Raw genomic sequence first — 13,563 nt, 5'->3', positions numbered from 1 at the left:
CTATTTCGCTGAGAAGAATTGAAAATTTAACAAAAATATTGTCTTGGATTACCACCATTTTGAGTACGAGAATAAATGTATTACACCAACCGAACAGAATTAAAGCTTACCTGGAATCCTGGGCTCCTGGATAGAATTATCTTGGCTGATGCTGAATGATACTTGAGGAGTTTGCACAGCACTCGCGGTCGTCACCGATAGTTGAACACTGCGCAGATGATTTCTAGATGATGTTTTGATCACTACTTTGCTGAATTCTAGCCGATGAATGATATGTTGAGAATTACACTTATCACTACCACTGTTATTCTGTCGCTAATCCGACTCGAAGGACCATGTCGAAGTTTGTATAATTGAATAAAGACCAGTTAGATAAATGTATATTGATAGTGACAAGTGATATGACCAATGAAGAATGTGAATGTATGAGTTAAGAATTATGAATGAATGCTACCCTGTGTTCCAAAGTGGGGGTGACTCTGGCTCCCACCGTTACGGGTGCGGAGGGGTGAAACAGGTCCCCGGCAGAACCACTAACAATTTCTGTCATTCTGGTAATATATATTCGTGACCTCACACTTAGTTTAAAAAGTACTTAACAACTTCGCCTCTTCCTTCACCGGACTTCGGAAAAGCTGTGACAGATGAAGTAGTCAAAGTAGTGCTACCAACGGTATCTCATTTAAATTACCAAATGGGTTGCAATTTCTTGAACCACGTTACCAACTTAACTGTACCCCTGCTGCACACTGACAACACAAATGTCAAACCGACGGGTAACTTCAATGGAAAACAAAAGTACACCACCACAATTAAAAAAAAAAATATTCCATAAAACATTTACATATTTATTTATTACAAATTTAATGAAAATATAATTACAAAATATAGTAAATTAAATACTTAAATGTCTCTTTTTGTGCTTATACATAGATGACCTATTTTTACTTACGAAAGAACACTGCTCGCATTTGTACCATTTAACGTCCGTTCCACTCAAATGACGATTATTTAGGTGAACCTTTAAACACTCACTGCGTTTCGCCTTGTATGGACAATAATCGCACTGATACGATCTAATTTCCAAATGGACCACTAAATGTCGTTTTAAATTTTGTTTCGTTTTGCCTTTGTATGAACACCTCGGACATTCATAACTTACTGTTTTTTTTAAATGACCCCTTTTTGAGTGTTTCGTTAACGATGGCTTATATTTAGTTCTGAACGGACACTCTTTGCATTCATACCACTTGACTTTATCTTCATCCAGATGTATGCAACGTACATGACGTTTTACAGACGACGAACGTTTACTTTTATATGGACAATCTCCGCATTCGTACCATTTAACGTTTTCTTCGTTCAAGTGTACGAAGTTTTTGTGTATCTGTAAACCGTATTTAACCCTAGTCTTGAAAGTGCACTTTTCGCACTTGTACAATTCACTGTTTTCAACATTTAGATGGATAGGATTTATGTTGATTCCTAAAGGTGTTTTTGATCTGGTTACATATGGACGATACACTGTGACCCTTGCTTTCGAAAGACTCACACTTGGGAGATTTTCTTTCTTTCCTGTGCATGCTGAAGTATGTTGGATCCACTTCAATAAGAGATTTGTTTCGAAATCACATTTTTCGCAAACATATTTTTGTAATCGGAAGTTCTCACTAGGTAAATCTTCTCCAGGTTCTCTTTTAATACCGTGAAATTTTTCGATGTGTTGTTTGAACAGAATCGTTAGTTCTGTTTTAAAATCGCAGTCTTTACAATAAAACACTTCAAGTTCGGCGTTTCCGCAAGTAAATTCTTCCAGGGATGAACGGTGTCGCCTCACATGGTTGATCATAAGGAAAAGCGAAGGTGTAAAGTATGCACAGAGTTTACAGTTGTGCACGTTTTTCCAGGAAGATCTCCAACTTGTTGCGAATGCTTTACAGTATTCCAAAGTTGACATTTTGGCTACCTAAAACTGTTTTATTACACCATGCAAGAATACTAGCACTTTTTTTACTTACCCAAATTTCGTTGGAACACTATTCAAATCGGAAATGATGAAAAATTTCTTCACACACACTCAAGCAACTCAGACGCGCTTAACCTCGAAAATCGACAACTGAAACAGTGTAACTGGTAGACTTTCCCACGTTGAAGGGGTATATAAACATATTCTCCCCTCCCTGGAACGTCACGTACAGAAACTTAAAATTCAATCGACCAATGACAGAAAAGTGGGCATGAGACTGAGTCCTCGCCCATCCCATCCCCCACTCTAGCTTGCATTAATTTGATTTGTTTATTTTTTTGCTTCTTATGAATTCCTCATCTGTTGTTTGTCAAATATATTGTGATCAAAATTTTTCGGAAACTTTTATGTAAGCATAAAATTGATTAGGTAACTAAATATGTACTACGAATGGCTATGGCTACGTAGGTATATGTTATGTACAATCGCACGCAAATGTTTTGAGCCTATGGGCGGATCATTTTTGCCCGTCGTCACTGAAGGAGGCGGTCCAAATCGTCCAAGGGCAGAATTTGTAGGTAGGCTCAAACGACAAGGAAATTTACGTGTTGACCAAATTTTTACTCTGAATTAGTTTTAATTTTATAAATACCCTATCTAAAATGTTCAGAATATGATGAGTCTATACTTGTGATTTACCATTCCATTTATATTTTTTGGATTTGTTTATACATACAAGGTGACTCAAAAAAAAAATGACTGAGTCAATTTATTTTATTGAAGAAATCAAGAATTGCAAAACTGAATACTTTGAAATTTGTCAATTAGTTGGAACCTGAGCCCCCTTTTTTTTGCAATATCTGTGATGTGCTATTAGTTTCCGTAACTTATAAAATTAGAAAAAAAAACCTGTTCTGCTCAAATAAAATCGAGAATATGCTCAAAATCACACTAATATTAGGTCTAATTGTGCCAACCACAGTTATAAAATTCACATTAAAATAAGTCACGGACATTTTTTGAAGAGTACTACATTTCAAAAAACAAAAAAAAATTCAGTTTATAAACTTCATAATTTTGGTTTAAAGTTTATCAATAATGTTTGACGCTTTATTTTATCCGTTCCATTTGTTATCCTTTACTGCGGTCTCTCTTGGGTCGAGGTATAACACCGGACCGAACGTTCTTCGACCGATAGGATAATTTATTACTTCCGACATCTTTTCGGTGACAAATTTAATCTTCGCATACTTCAGCGTAGTTAGTGAACTCGTTGTGACCACTGAAATATACAAAGAGTAAATTTTGAAATGGAACGAAAGTCGAAGAATACTTTCAAAGCCACGATTAAAATGTATTTGCTTATCTTCGCCAAAAAATGCATGACGTCATCGCAAAATTTGATATGATGAGTCTATACCTGTGATTTATCATTGCAGCAATATTTTAATTTACTTATACAGGCTGTCTCAAAAATTTAATGACTAAGTCAATTTATTGTATTGATTAAATCAATAAAATCTGCAAAACCAAATGCTTTGAAATCCTGCAGACGTTTTGAAGTTATTGTAAGCATGGTAACTTTTTAATCAAAATGTATCGGTTATCAACCCCGAAAAATTTTTGACGTCATTTCAAAATTTTGCCTAATAAATTCTACCTAAAATATGCAAATTATGATAAGTTTTTACTTGTAATTTATTATTGCATTCATATTTGTAAGATTTGCATAAACAGGGTGACTCCAAAAAATAATGAAACCGTCATTCTCCACCGGAAGTGGTGAGTCACTGCAACTACACTAGATGAAATTCTTAGGTAATTCTCATTCTGTTTCCGTTCGAATTTTCTAAACTCTTTCTTTACCCGCTTCCACCTCTCCAAAACCGAAATTACCTGTAGACCATTCAAACACCCTTCTAAAAAAACTTCTCCCTCGAGCTCTCAAACTGTAACCATCAAATAAAAAGATCTGAAAACCGTAACCGTCGCTATTTCTCAAATTCATTAACGATACCCACAACGTTTGAATTAAAAAGTAACCATGCTTACAAAAACTTCAAAACATCTACAATATTTCAAAGTATTCAGTTTTGCTATTCTTGATTTCTTCAATAAAATAAATTGACTCAGTCATTAACTTTTTTGAGACACCCTGTATAACCAAATCTAAAAAATATTAATACAGTGATAAATCACAAGTATAAAAACTCATCATATTTTATACATTTAAGATAGGATATATTCTGCAAAATTTTGAGGTGACGTCATAAATTTTTTAGAGGGGATAAGCAAATATATATTAATTAAAAATGTATCATGTTTGTCATGACTTTAAAACAGCTGCAAGATTTCAAATTATTCGATTTTGCAAATTCAAAATTAAATTGCAAAATATTGTTTTATAATTTTGATTTTTTTTCCAAAAATCTGGACGTTTCGGATAAAAACTCAACACGGAGTCATAAACTACATGTATAGGACTATGTTACATGTATACAATTCAAAACCCACTTACTATGCATAAATTTGAAGTGACGTCATCACATTTTTGGTAGGGATGATTAGACAAATTTAATAATTTTGCGACATTTATGAAAAAAATATCAGTTAACAAAAATGGCACGTTTTTATTATTATGCCAGTTGCATGTCACTCAACGACAATATCGTTTTTTCTTATTTATTTATTATGAACATTTAAGAGTATTTTATTTGAAAAAGTGATGAAATTTTTTATACGGAACAATTGGTCGAAAGATGTTAGAAAGCAAAATAATTCCTGTCCGGACCATCGTTACTCACGAACGAAAAGTGACCATTATTTTATGGGAACAACTACCTGCTAAATCTTCTCCGACAAATTTGAGAGAACTGGTGTGAGCCATAAATACTTCTTACCAAAAATGTAAATTTCGTTGTAGTTTGAGCCTTTCTACAAATTCTGCCCTTGAAGGATTTGGACCGCCTTCTTCGGTGAGGGCAGGCAAAAATGATCCGCCCATAGGCTCAAAACATTTGCGTGCGATTGTACTACATTAATTTTTTTTTTAAATATGGAAACACCTACTTAATTTGAATATGTCTAACAAAACAAAATTAAATTTTTTATTATTTATTTACTGTTAAAGAACAGGTCTTTTAACGATTATTTGAAATATAAGAATTCAAATTATAATTAAGTAAATTAAGTATGTAAGAAAATGCTGTTTACACAGTATTTGTATTTTAGCTATGATTTTTATTAAACCAACTGATTATTTTTAAATGTTTTTCAAAATTTTTCATTAGAAACGATTCGCGCTTGTCGCACAACACATGTTTTAACATCGACACAGGTTATTGGAGCAAATTTTAAATTCTCTATTATACTTGGATCTATATCCACATTTAGAAATTCTCCTCCCAAAATTTACTCACAAGCGACAAGTTATTAAAACCTAAGTGGGCATTTTTTTCCAAAACAGATTAAATTTCTGAAAAACTTTTTTGCCTATTTTACCTTGGACATTGTATATTTTTTGAAAACAATTAGTTACGAGCTGAATATCATCTACCAGTGCTAAATTGTGGCATTTCAGTTTTAAATTTATTTTATTGAATAAAACAGGAATTGCAAAACTAAACACTTTGAAATCTTGCAGATATTTTAAAGTTATTGTAAGCATGGCAAATTGGTGATTAAAATATATCTGTTTATTTTCTATTCCGTGTTTATTCTGTTTAGCTAGAATCAACAGTTCAGGAATACTTACTATCTAAATCTGTTTAGAGCTATAACTGAATAGCAAAAGGCTTAGGGTCGAGTTGTACATACTTTTAGTTATTGGGAGATTAAGAGGTTAGCGCTAGCATTACCATAAATACTAATTTCTTATGAAGTACAGTTTAGGTCCTTGACAAATTACCAGGAACCGAAGTTTAATCCCTTTAACGACGTCGGTTTAAAATTTTTGTACCTAACAGCTGGGAGCAGTATTGGGCAGTATCTAGATACTTGTGTCTAAATAAAGTATCTAGATACATTTTTGGGTATCTAGTATCTGTATCTAGATAAAATCGAATTTAAGCCAAAATATCTGTATCTAGATACAAAATTAATGGCGCAGATACAGACACATTTTTTTATTTCACTTTTTTTTCAGTAGTTATTAGTTGAGTTATTCTAGTAGTAATTTTTGATACTTCATGTTGGTGATTTTGGTCACATAAACAAAAATAGAGGTACGAGGTCCACTAATAGTGGTCTTCACGGAAATTTTCATATTTTAAATACCATCATTTCCCACATTGTAGCCTTCAGTACTTATACATCTTTAAATATAATCCTGAAGGGTAATAAATCTAAGCCATGGTAAGATGGTATTTTAAAAACCATAAACCACAATTTACTATTCACTGAGTTTTACCCTTATCGGAATAATGCATTTTATCTGTGTACCTGAGCAACCCGGGTCCGGTAAGGTCGTTGGTTGTATTTGTGTTATTAAATAAGAGTAATTTTAATAGTAAAAATATTTGTTTAAGGTATGTTATTATTTTTAGAAAATAATAATTACGTGTTACATAATGATTAATTTTTGCAATTAGCACAAATTAGTTCTGTAATCGACTAATCAAATGTTCAATACATACATTTCTCTCGCATAAATCGCATATTTGTTACTGTTTTATACCTTTATTTTTCAGACAAATGTAGCATCTTTTCCTGTTGCCACATGTGTCATTTCTTCACTTTTTCATTGTTGGACTTAACGCGAGGCGGGCTTGGCAGGTCCGTTTTGCCCTAGAATGTGCCGATTATGTTTAAGTGTAAATCTTGGGCAATAAAATTAATATTTTTACAACCCTCGGTAGAATAATTTATCGTGATATATTCTCAGAAATCGTGAAACGAGATTAAAATGAAATGAGTTTCAACAAAAATCTGAAAATTTAAAGTTGCACTCTGGTGATTCCGGCCTGCCAGGCAGCCTTTGATCCTATAAGGGGTTTAAATACCTTTCTAAGAAATTGTACTTATTTTGCCTTAAACGGAACCAGCAATTCTTCCTAAAATGTATATACCCGTCGCACCGGGATAGACGATTACCGGACATGGTCATAAAAACATGGTAAGCCGATATTGAAGAATAATAATTTATGACAGGTTGCCGACAACTGACCTTCAGCACAGAATAATCATTTCCCGTATTCTTTTGAAATATTAATTTTAATGCTGGAGATAATTAAGTATTAGATATACTCAAACACAATTTGGACACTGTAGTATGGGAATAAAAACAAAAAAAATATTGTTTTTAAGCGTACGTAATAAATATTGCACAATTTGCGACACATCAAACAGCGAAGCGATGGCCTATTTGCAGGACAACAGAAAAGATTTTTCAGTCTTGAATAACTATGCTACAGTAAAATGTTTATTTTTTAAATTTAATATCACAATCCCTTCGTTTGCACCTGTAGAACGGGTGTTTAGTAGCGGAAGCCAAATTCTGACACCAAGAAGAAATAATTTAGGTGTTTTCTTGTATCTGTATCTAGATACATTTCGAAAAAATCGAAAACAATCTGTATCTAGATACTTTTAAAAGTATCTGTCCCCAACACTATCCATTGTTGTACGATTGGAGCAAAAAATTCCCCTGGTTTAGAACCAAATTTTGTCAGGAGAGAGTTGACAGTATGTAAATGGTTGCCACGTGGTCGTGACGTGCACGTTATTCATGTTTAGAGTCATTTTATTAGTGGTTCAACAGTGTTTTAATTTAATATTAGGGTCGGTCTTGGGAGAAGTGTAGTGGAATTAAAGAAAAAATTATAAACCAGTATTTACGTATCAATGTTTTTTTTTTGCTATCAAGGCAAGGGATGCAAAATTTTCCAAAAAAATTTATATATTGGTTATACAATGAGTGAAAAAATGTATAAACAAATTTTGTGTTTGATTTAAATTTATCAATTAATAAAATTAATTACTAAATATGATTTTATTGATTAAATTTTATATTTCATTAATATTATTTATCTAACAACACATTTTTTGAATTTTATTCAAACTAAAAATCCAGATTTTGTGCATAAACTAGTAACTTTAAATCCAACATAAAACCATTTTAAATTTCACGGTCTGTTAAATGGTGTTAGTAATTTTTGTTTTTGTTAAGTTTACGCCAGGTTTGCACCACGGTGACGATACTATGTGTTTTCTAGGGGCTATAATGAAAATATATTTTTGCTTTTTCCAATGACAGCTTTAACTATTTTCATTAAAATTGGTATAATTTTCAAAAGAAGGGATTGTCTTTATGGATGGGTCAATTAAAACTTTGTAAACTTATAAAGAATGAACAAAAAAAAAAACGAAAAAAACAACAACAAAAAAAACAACAACAAAAAAACGTGTTTTTAAACATAAAAACGAACAGATTTTTTAAAAAACCGTTTTTTACATCCCTAGTTTTGGATCTCTTGTGAAAGACTGCAGTTTAGACTATATGTAGCTTGAAATAAAGTACTCCTATTACTTAAAATAGGAGCCAAGTACTAGGCATATGTGTATCTTTAATAAGCTGTTTTTTCCTGACAATGTGCTTCTTATCTCATTTAATTTTTGGCGGATTTTTTTTCAAATTTTGTGTTTACCTTTATTGAACAACGGAGATTCCGTTTTATCCGAAAAAATTATTGATTGTTGTAATCTTTAATTTTAAATTTATTATTTCACTTGAGGTAGTTGAAAATTTTGAAGAAAATCAAGTATTGCGTTGAAATAAACTTCGCAATAGATTATTAATTATTCTTCTTTGACAAATCCACTCTTGAAGTAGCAGAAAAAAAAAGATTTTAATGACTGCATTAGAAACAACCTTATTAGCCATGAAAACATTTGCTTGTTTTTCTAAAAAAAAAAAAAAATGTTCAATTCTGACTTAACAACTAATTTCTCGCGCTTTTGTCACTTTTGAAGTTTCAACTACGTGCTTCTTTTAAAATGCTAAAATTTCAATTTTATGAGAAAAGAGATAATCTTTGTGTATGGGGAATGGCCCAAAAGTATTCCTGATACGATTCGAGTTCTGAGGCAATGGTTTTTCTGAAGAAAATATGACAAAATTCAGAGTTAAACAAGTGCTTAATTTCTTTGAAGATACAGGGAGTGTTCGTGGACCAAAATGTGAGTTCGTAATAGGTAGGTAACGGAAAATCGACAGACGGTGGCAGCAGTTCTGAAAGAAGTGAATGAAAATCCAAACATTAGTATAAGATCTTTGGCGAAACAATTAGAAATTCCAGTTTCAGTTACTTCCATTGAACGTATTTTAAAAAAGAATGAATATCATCCGTACAAAATTTCTTTGCACCAAGAATTCTCGACAGCAGATAAAGAAACCGGATTAAATTTTTGTAGAAATTTGTTAAGAATAATTCACGCTGATCCAAATTATCCTTTTTCAATATTATTTTCAGATTAGTCTTCTTTTCGTAGCGATAGTGTAGTGAGTAGATAGTGCCTAGGATTAGTGGGGTAATAAATCATGTTGACAGGTGACGTTATCTTGACAGATGTCAATCAAGATAACGATCTTAATGGATTTTTGACGTTGCTGTCAATCAAGATACCGATCTTAATGGATTTTGATTACTCATAATTTAATTTTTAATCGCGAACGTAATTAAATTAATTATATGATTATTAAATTTAATTAGATCACTATTAATTTGATAGCGGATTTAAATAATTTAAATTTAAATATATATTTTTAATTGTGTATTGCGGGTTGCATGCATTTGTACGTAAAGACGATAATGTTTTAAGATTACGCAATTGAATCAATGATTAAAATACTAATTACACCATCATTAATTCATTCTGAATATAATACGATTTGATGTGGGTTAATATCTGAAGCGTTTTGATAATTCTTTGATCGATTGCATTATTAACTAAAAATTAGATCGTAATGACCATTAGCCCGTGCCAATAGCTCAATAATGATGACGCACTCTATGCAAGCGACTCATCATCTACAAGCACAGACTTGTTTCTGCATGTATTTTCTTGTTATACCCATTCTCCGAAGTCATTAATCACTAGCCCCACGGCAACATCTCATTATGATGTTTGTCCATTAGCTTTTTGTTATTAAAGACATACCGACGACGCACTTTTTGCAGACGAGTCATCATCTACAAGCACAGACTTGTTTCTGCATGTATTTTCTTGTTATACTCCCTCTCCGAAGTCGTTAACCACTGTATATAAATAGAAGAAGGGTGATGAATACACATTTTACTCTTAGTTGTTGTGTCGCTTCAGCTGGTGTTTCGTTTTGCAATTCTACCAAGTGTCAGTTGTGTCTGATTGTTTGTTATTATTATTAGTTGTTGCAGTGCTAGTGTCTGTGTAAATAATAATAAGGTAAGTAATAATAACTCTGTTTTATTTATTAAAGGTTAGTAATTCTTTTTTTTTGTTTATTTGTGTAGATAAATATGTACGGATTTAAACGTTCTGGTGATATTCCCGAAGAGTTCTCACAAGTCATCAAAAGGAGAAAGAAAAACACCAGTGCAGGCGAGGATCTTCACGCACAAGAAGAACGTTCCTTGGTTAACGTCGAAGACGCTGTACATACCAAACACCAAAACATGATGAAGAGGAATCCTCCTATGAAAATGGAAACATCTGAAATCAGTCTCCCATCTTCTCCCGAGCCACCGCGTGCAATGGAGGGTGAATCTATGATAACTATTGATGAATGGAACAATGTCGAGCAGTCAATCGATGCAGCGGCGAAAGCTTTGGAAAAAGAGAAGCTACGAAGAAAAGTAACAAATGAAAAGTATCGATTGGTTGATGAAACAATTTTACCATTGACTAGATCCGGTAGCAAATTTATAAGTATCGGTATGCAACCATTCAAGGATTACGAACCAGTAATCAAGATGTACAATCCGAGCCTCACAGCTGTAGCCGTTTTTAATCATCAAGAATTTATCGAATTTCTGGAGAAGCTGGAGGTCACAGAGGACAAAATTCGTGATATTCCGAAAGATGTGATGCTGTTCGAAACAAGGAAGTATGACGTTATTCTAAAGAAGGGGATGGTATTGCAGTTCAAGTCAACAAGTGAAGAAGATGTATATCAATCTCTTTTTCTACAACACGCTACGATTAGAACTCTGTTGGCTCTAAAAGAATATTTCTTGGGGCATTTGAGACAGCGTGCATTTAAACAGAAGTTACTACCTGATTACGACCAATTTGTGACAAACGTTGCTTTACATCTGATGGAACATGGAAATAGTGATTCTGATAAAGGAGTGGACAAGGCTATCCTCACAATCATCCAGGACACCTATGAATATGATCCGATGTTATACGACATGTGGATGAAGACACCTTATACTATAAAATCTCACATAGAAAAGAAGTTAAGCTATTTCACTCTACATAATGATTTTAATTGCCCCTCTGTTGTGTAAAATAAATAAATAAATAAATAAATAAATAAATAAATAAATAAATAAATGAAATGAGCAATCTAGCTTTTCTTATTATTGTTATATCAGTTGTGCACAAAAGGTGTATCTCTATATGAAGTTTTACTCTTTAACCTGTTGGAGAGAACAACTCTTTTACCTGATAGAGAAAACAAGTTAAAATGGATTATCAATTCAAAGCACCTTTCACAGCAATAATAGCTGGTCCAACAAGTTGTGGTAAATCTCACTTTGTTCACAGATTTTTAAAGCACTTAAATTATTTGTGTGATACCGTTTTTAAAAAAGTGATTTGGTGTTACGACGAATGGCAGCCATTATATCAAGAATCGCAACTTTTTATCGAGTATCATCAAGGAATACCGGATATGTCCACATTTGATGGATCCGAACCGGTGCTTATGATATTAGACGACCTAATGCGTGAGACGAATGCAAGCATTGTGGATATTTTTACAAAAGGTAGTCATCATCGTCAAATTAGTGTATTTTACATAACGCAAAATTTGTTTCACCAAGGCAGAGGCCAAAGAGATATATCTCTTAATGCCAATTACATAATATATTTCAAGAACCCAAGAGATCGCGCTCAGATCACTTATTTGGCTAGACAGATATTTCCCGAAAACGTAAAATTTATACAAGAGGTTTATACAGATGCAACATCGAAACCTCATACGTATTTACTAATTGACTTAAAGCAGGACACACCAGATGATTACCGCATTCGGACGAATATTTTACCTGACGAAGAACCAACTTTTGTCTATTTGCAAAAAACACATAAAAATAGCAAGTTGCGATAAAAAAAATCATTTGGCTGTGAGATGTCGCGCACGTTACACAATAACGCTCCGCTTTTAAAATTTCTTCACAAAACAAAACCTCAATATAGAAAAGCAGTTTTATCGTCTGCAGACAAGGAGTTAATACAGGGTCATTATAAAATATTGTAGTCGAAGAAGGCCATGATTTTGGTGACATTTTGTGCCGCCTTTTTCAGTTTTGTGGAAAGGATTACACTAATATTGGAATTTTTATTTTTAGCGCCACATTAGTTGACATTAGCGGCTGCACTGTTTCAACGCTTCATCAAATTCTGTCAGATGTCAATAATTTTTTCGTTTGTACTGGTACGTTTTCCCTCACTTTGTGCGTTAATTGACTTGTCTTGTTTTCATTTTTGCTGTCTTCCCCTTTGTTAGAACTTTAATAAGTGTCTCAAAAAACAGTTTTTATCAAAACTACAGATCATTGTGGAATAATCTCAGGTAATGAACAGAGAGGAATAACTATGGTCAGTGTTACAAATGATTTTTTTAGTCCTTTGGCGCAATCATCATGCCTATTACCGTAATGGGGTGTTAAATGAGGATGGGGATGGAGTGTACTCTGTGGAGGCGTCTAAAAACGAGTATCTAGTGAAATGTTCTGTTGTCATTGATGAAGAATCTTTGAAGACGCTATATGGCGAATTATGGCCAGATTTAACGACACTGGTAGCATTTCTAAGTGAAAACCGACGGGGAGACCTCAAGTTAGTGAAGACGTTGTTGAAGATTTAAGGATGAGAATGGAACAAAGTCCGAATAAAGCTTTGTCAAAAATCTTTACTGTCCGGAGTACCATACAGCACATGTCAGAAAATCGTAAAAGAGAAGTTACATATGCATCCATAACAAGATTTTGTTGGTTCAGGAGCTGCAACCAGCTGATTTTCCTTGCCGCGTTGGGTAGTGTAGTTGGTTTCAAGCTGATATGGACGATAACGGGATTCTCGATTTGTCGTTCTTTTCTGATGAAGCCTGGTTTCATCTGTTAGGCTATTATGTCAACTGACAGAACTTCAGAATTTGGTGTATAGAAAATACTCACGCTTTTGAAGAAACACCATCACACGCAATGAAGGTTGGTGTGTGGTTAGCAGACGACGATTCATAGGCCTGATACTTTTTCAAGTAAATGAATGTGATCAATAAACAAAATTAGATGTAGAAAGTGTATGTAGGTACTGCAATAAAGTTTTTTATTTTCAGTAACTTTCATTTTTCTTTCGGTGTTAGTTGCATTCTCTTAATTTAAAACTTACTT

The 13,563-nt window shown here is 33.2% G+C and overlaps 1 protein-coding gene across 1 annotated transcript; it reads right to left on the bottom strand.

Annotated features, from left to right (window-relative positions):
• Nucleotides 1-584: 584 nt before the first annotated feature.
• Nucleotides 585-1,957, bottom strand: LOC135142186 (zinc finger protein 626-like). The gene is made up of 3 exons (XM_064073857.1): nucleotides 953-1,957; nucleotides 692-780; nucleotides 585-624 (listed from the first exon to the last, which is right to left on the bottom strand). Exons 1-3 carry the CDS (start codon nucleotides 1,955-1,957, stop codon nucleotides 585-587), a joined length of 1,134 nt encoding a protein of 377 aa, XP_063929927.1.
• Nucleotides 1,958-13,563: the final 11,606 nt, after the last annotated feature.

This window comes from Zophobas morio, unplaced genomic scaffold, assembly GCF_036711695.1.
Source record: "Zophobas morio isolate AGI-343-1 ecotype UQ-CSIRO unplaced genomic scaffold, CSIRO_AGI_Zmor_V1 ptg000046l, whole genome shotgun sequence".
Classification (NCBI taxonomy): domain Eukaryota; kingdom Metazoa; phylum Arthropoda; class Insecta; order Coleoptera; family Tenebrionidae; genus Zophobas; species Zophobas morio.
The sequence above is the reverse complement of the archived record's forward strand: the minus strand, read 5'-3'. Positions and strand labels throughout refer to the sequence as shown.

Coding starts and splice junctions, on each gene's coding strand:
- LOC135142186 (XM_064073857.1), bottom strand. CDS start 1,957: ATGTCAACTTTGGAATACTGTAAAGCATTCGCAACAAGTTGGAGATCT. Junction 781..952: donor AATGCGAGCAGTGTTCTTTC/GTAAGTAAAAAT, acceptor TTTCCATTGAAG/TTACCCGTCGGTTTGACATT. Junction 625..691: donor AAGAAATTGCAACCCATTTG/GTAATTTAAATG, acceptor GCTTTTCCGAAG/TCCGGTGAAGGAAGAGGCGA.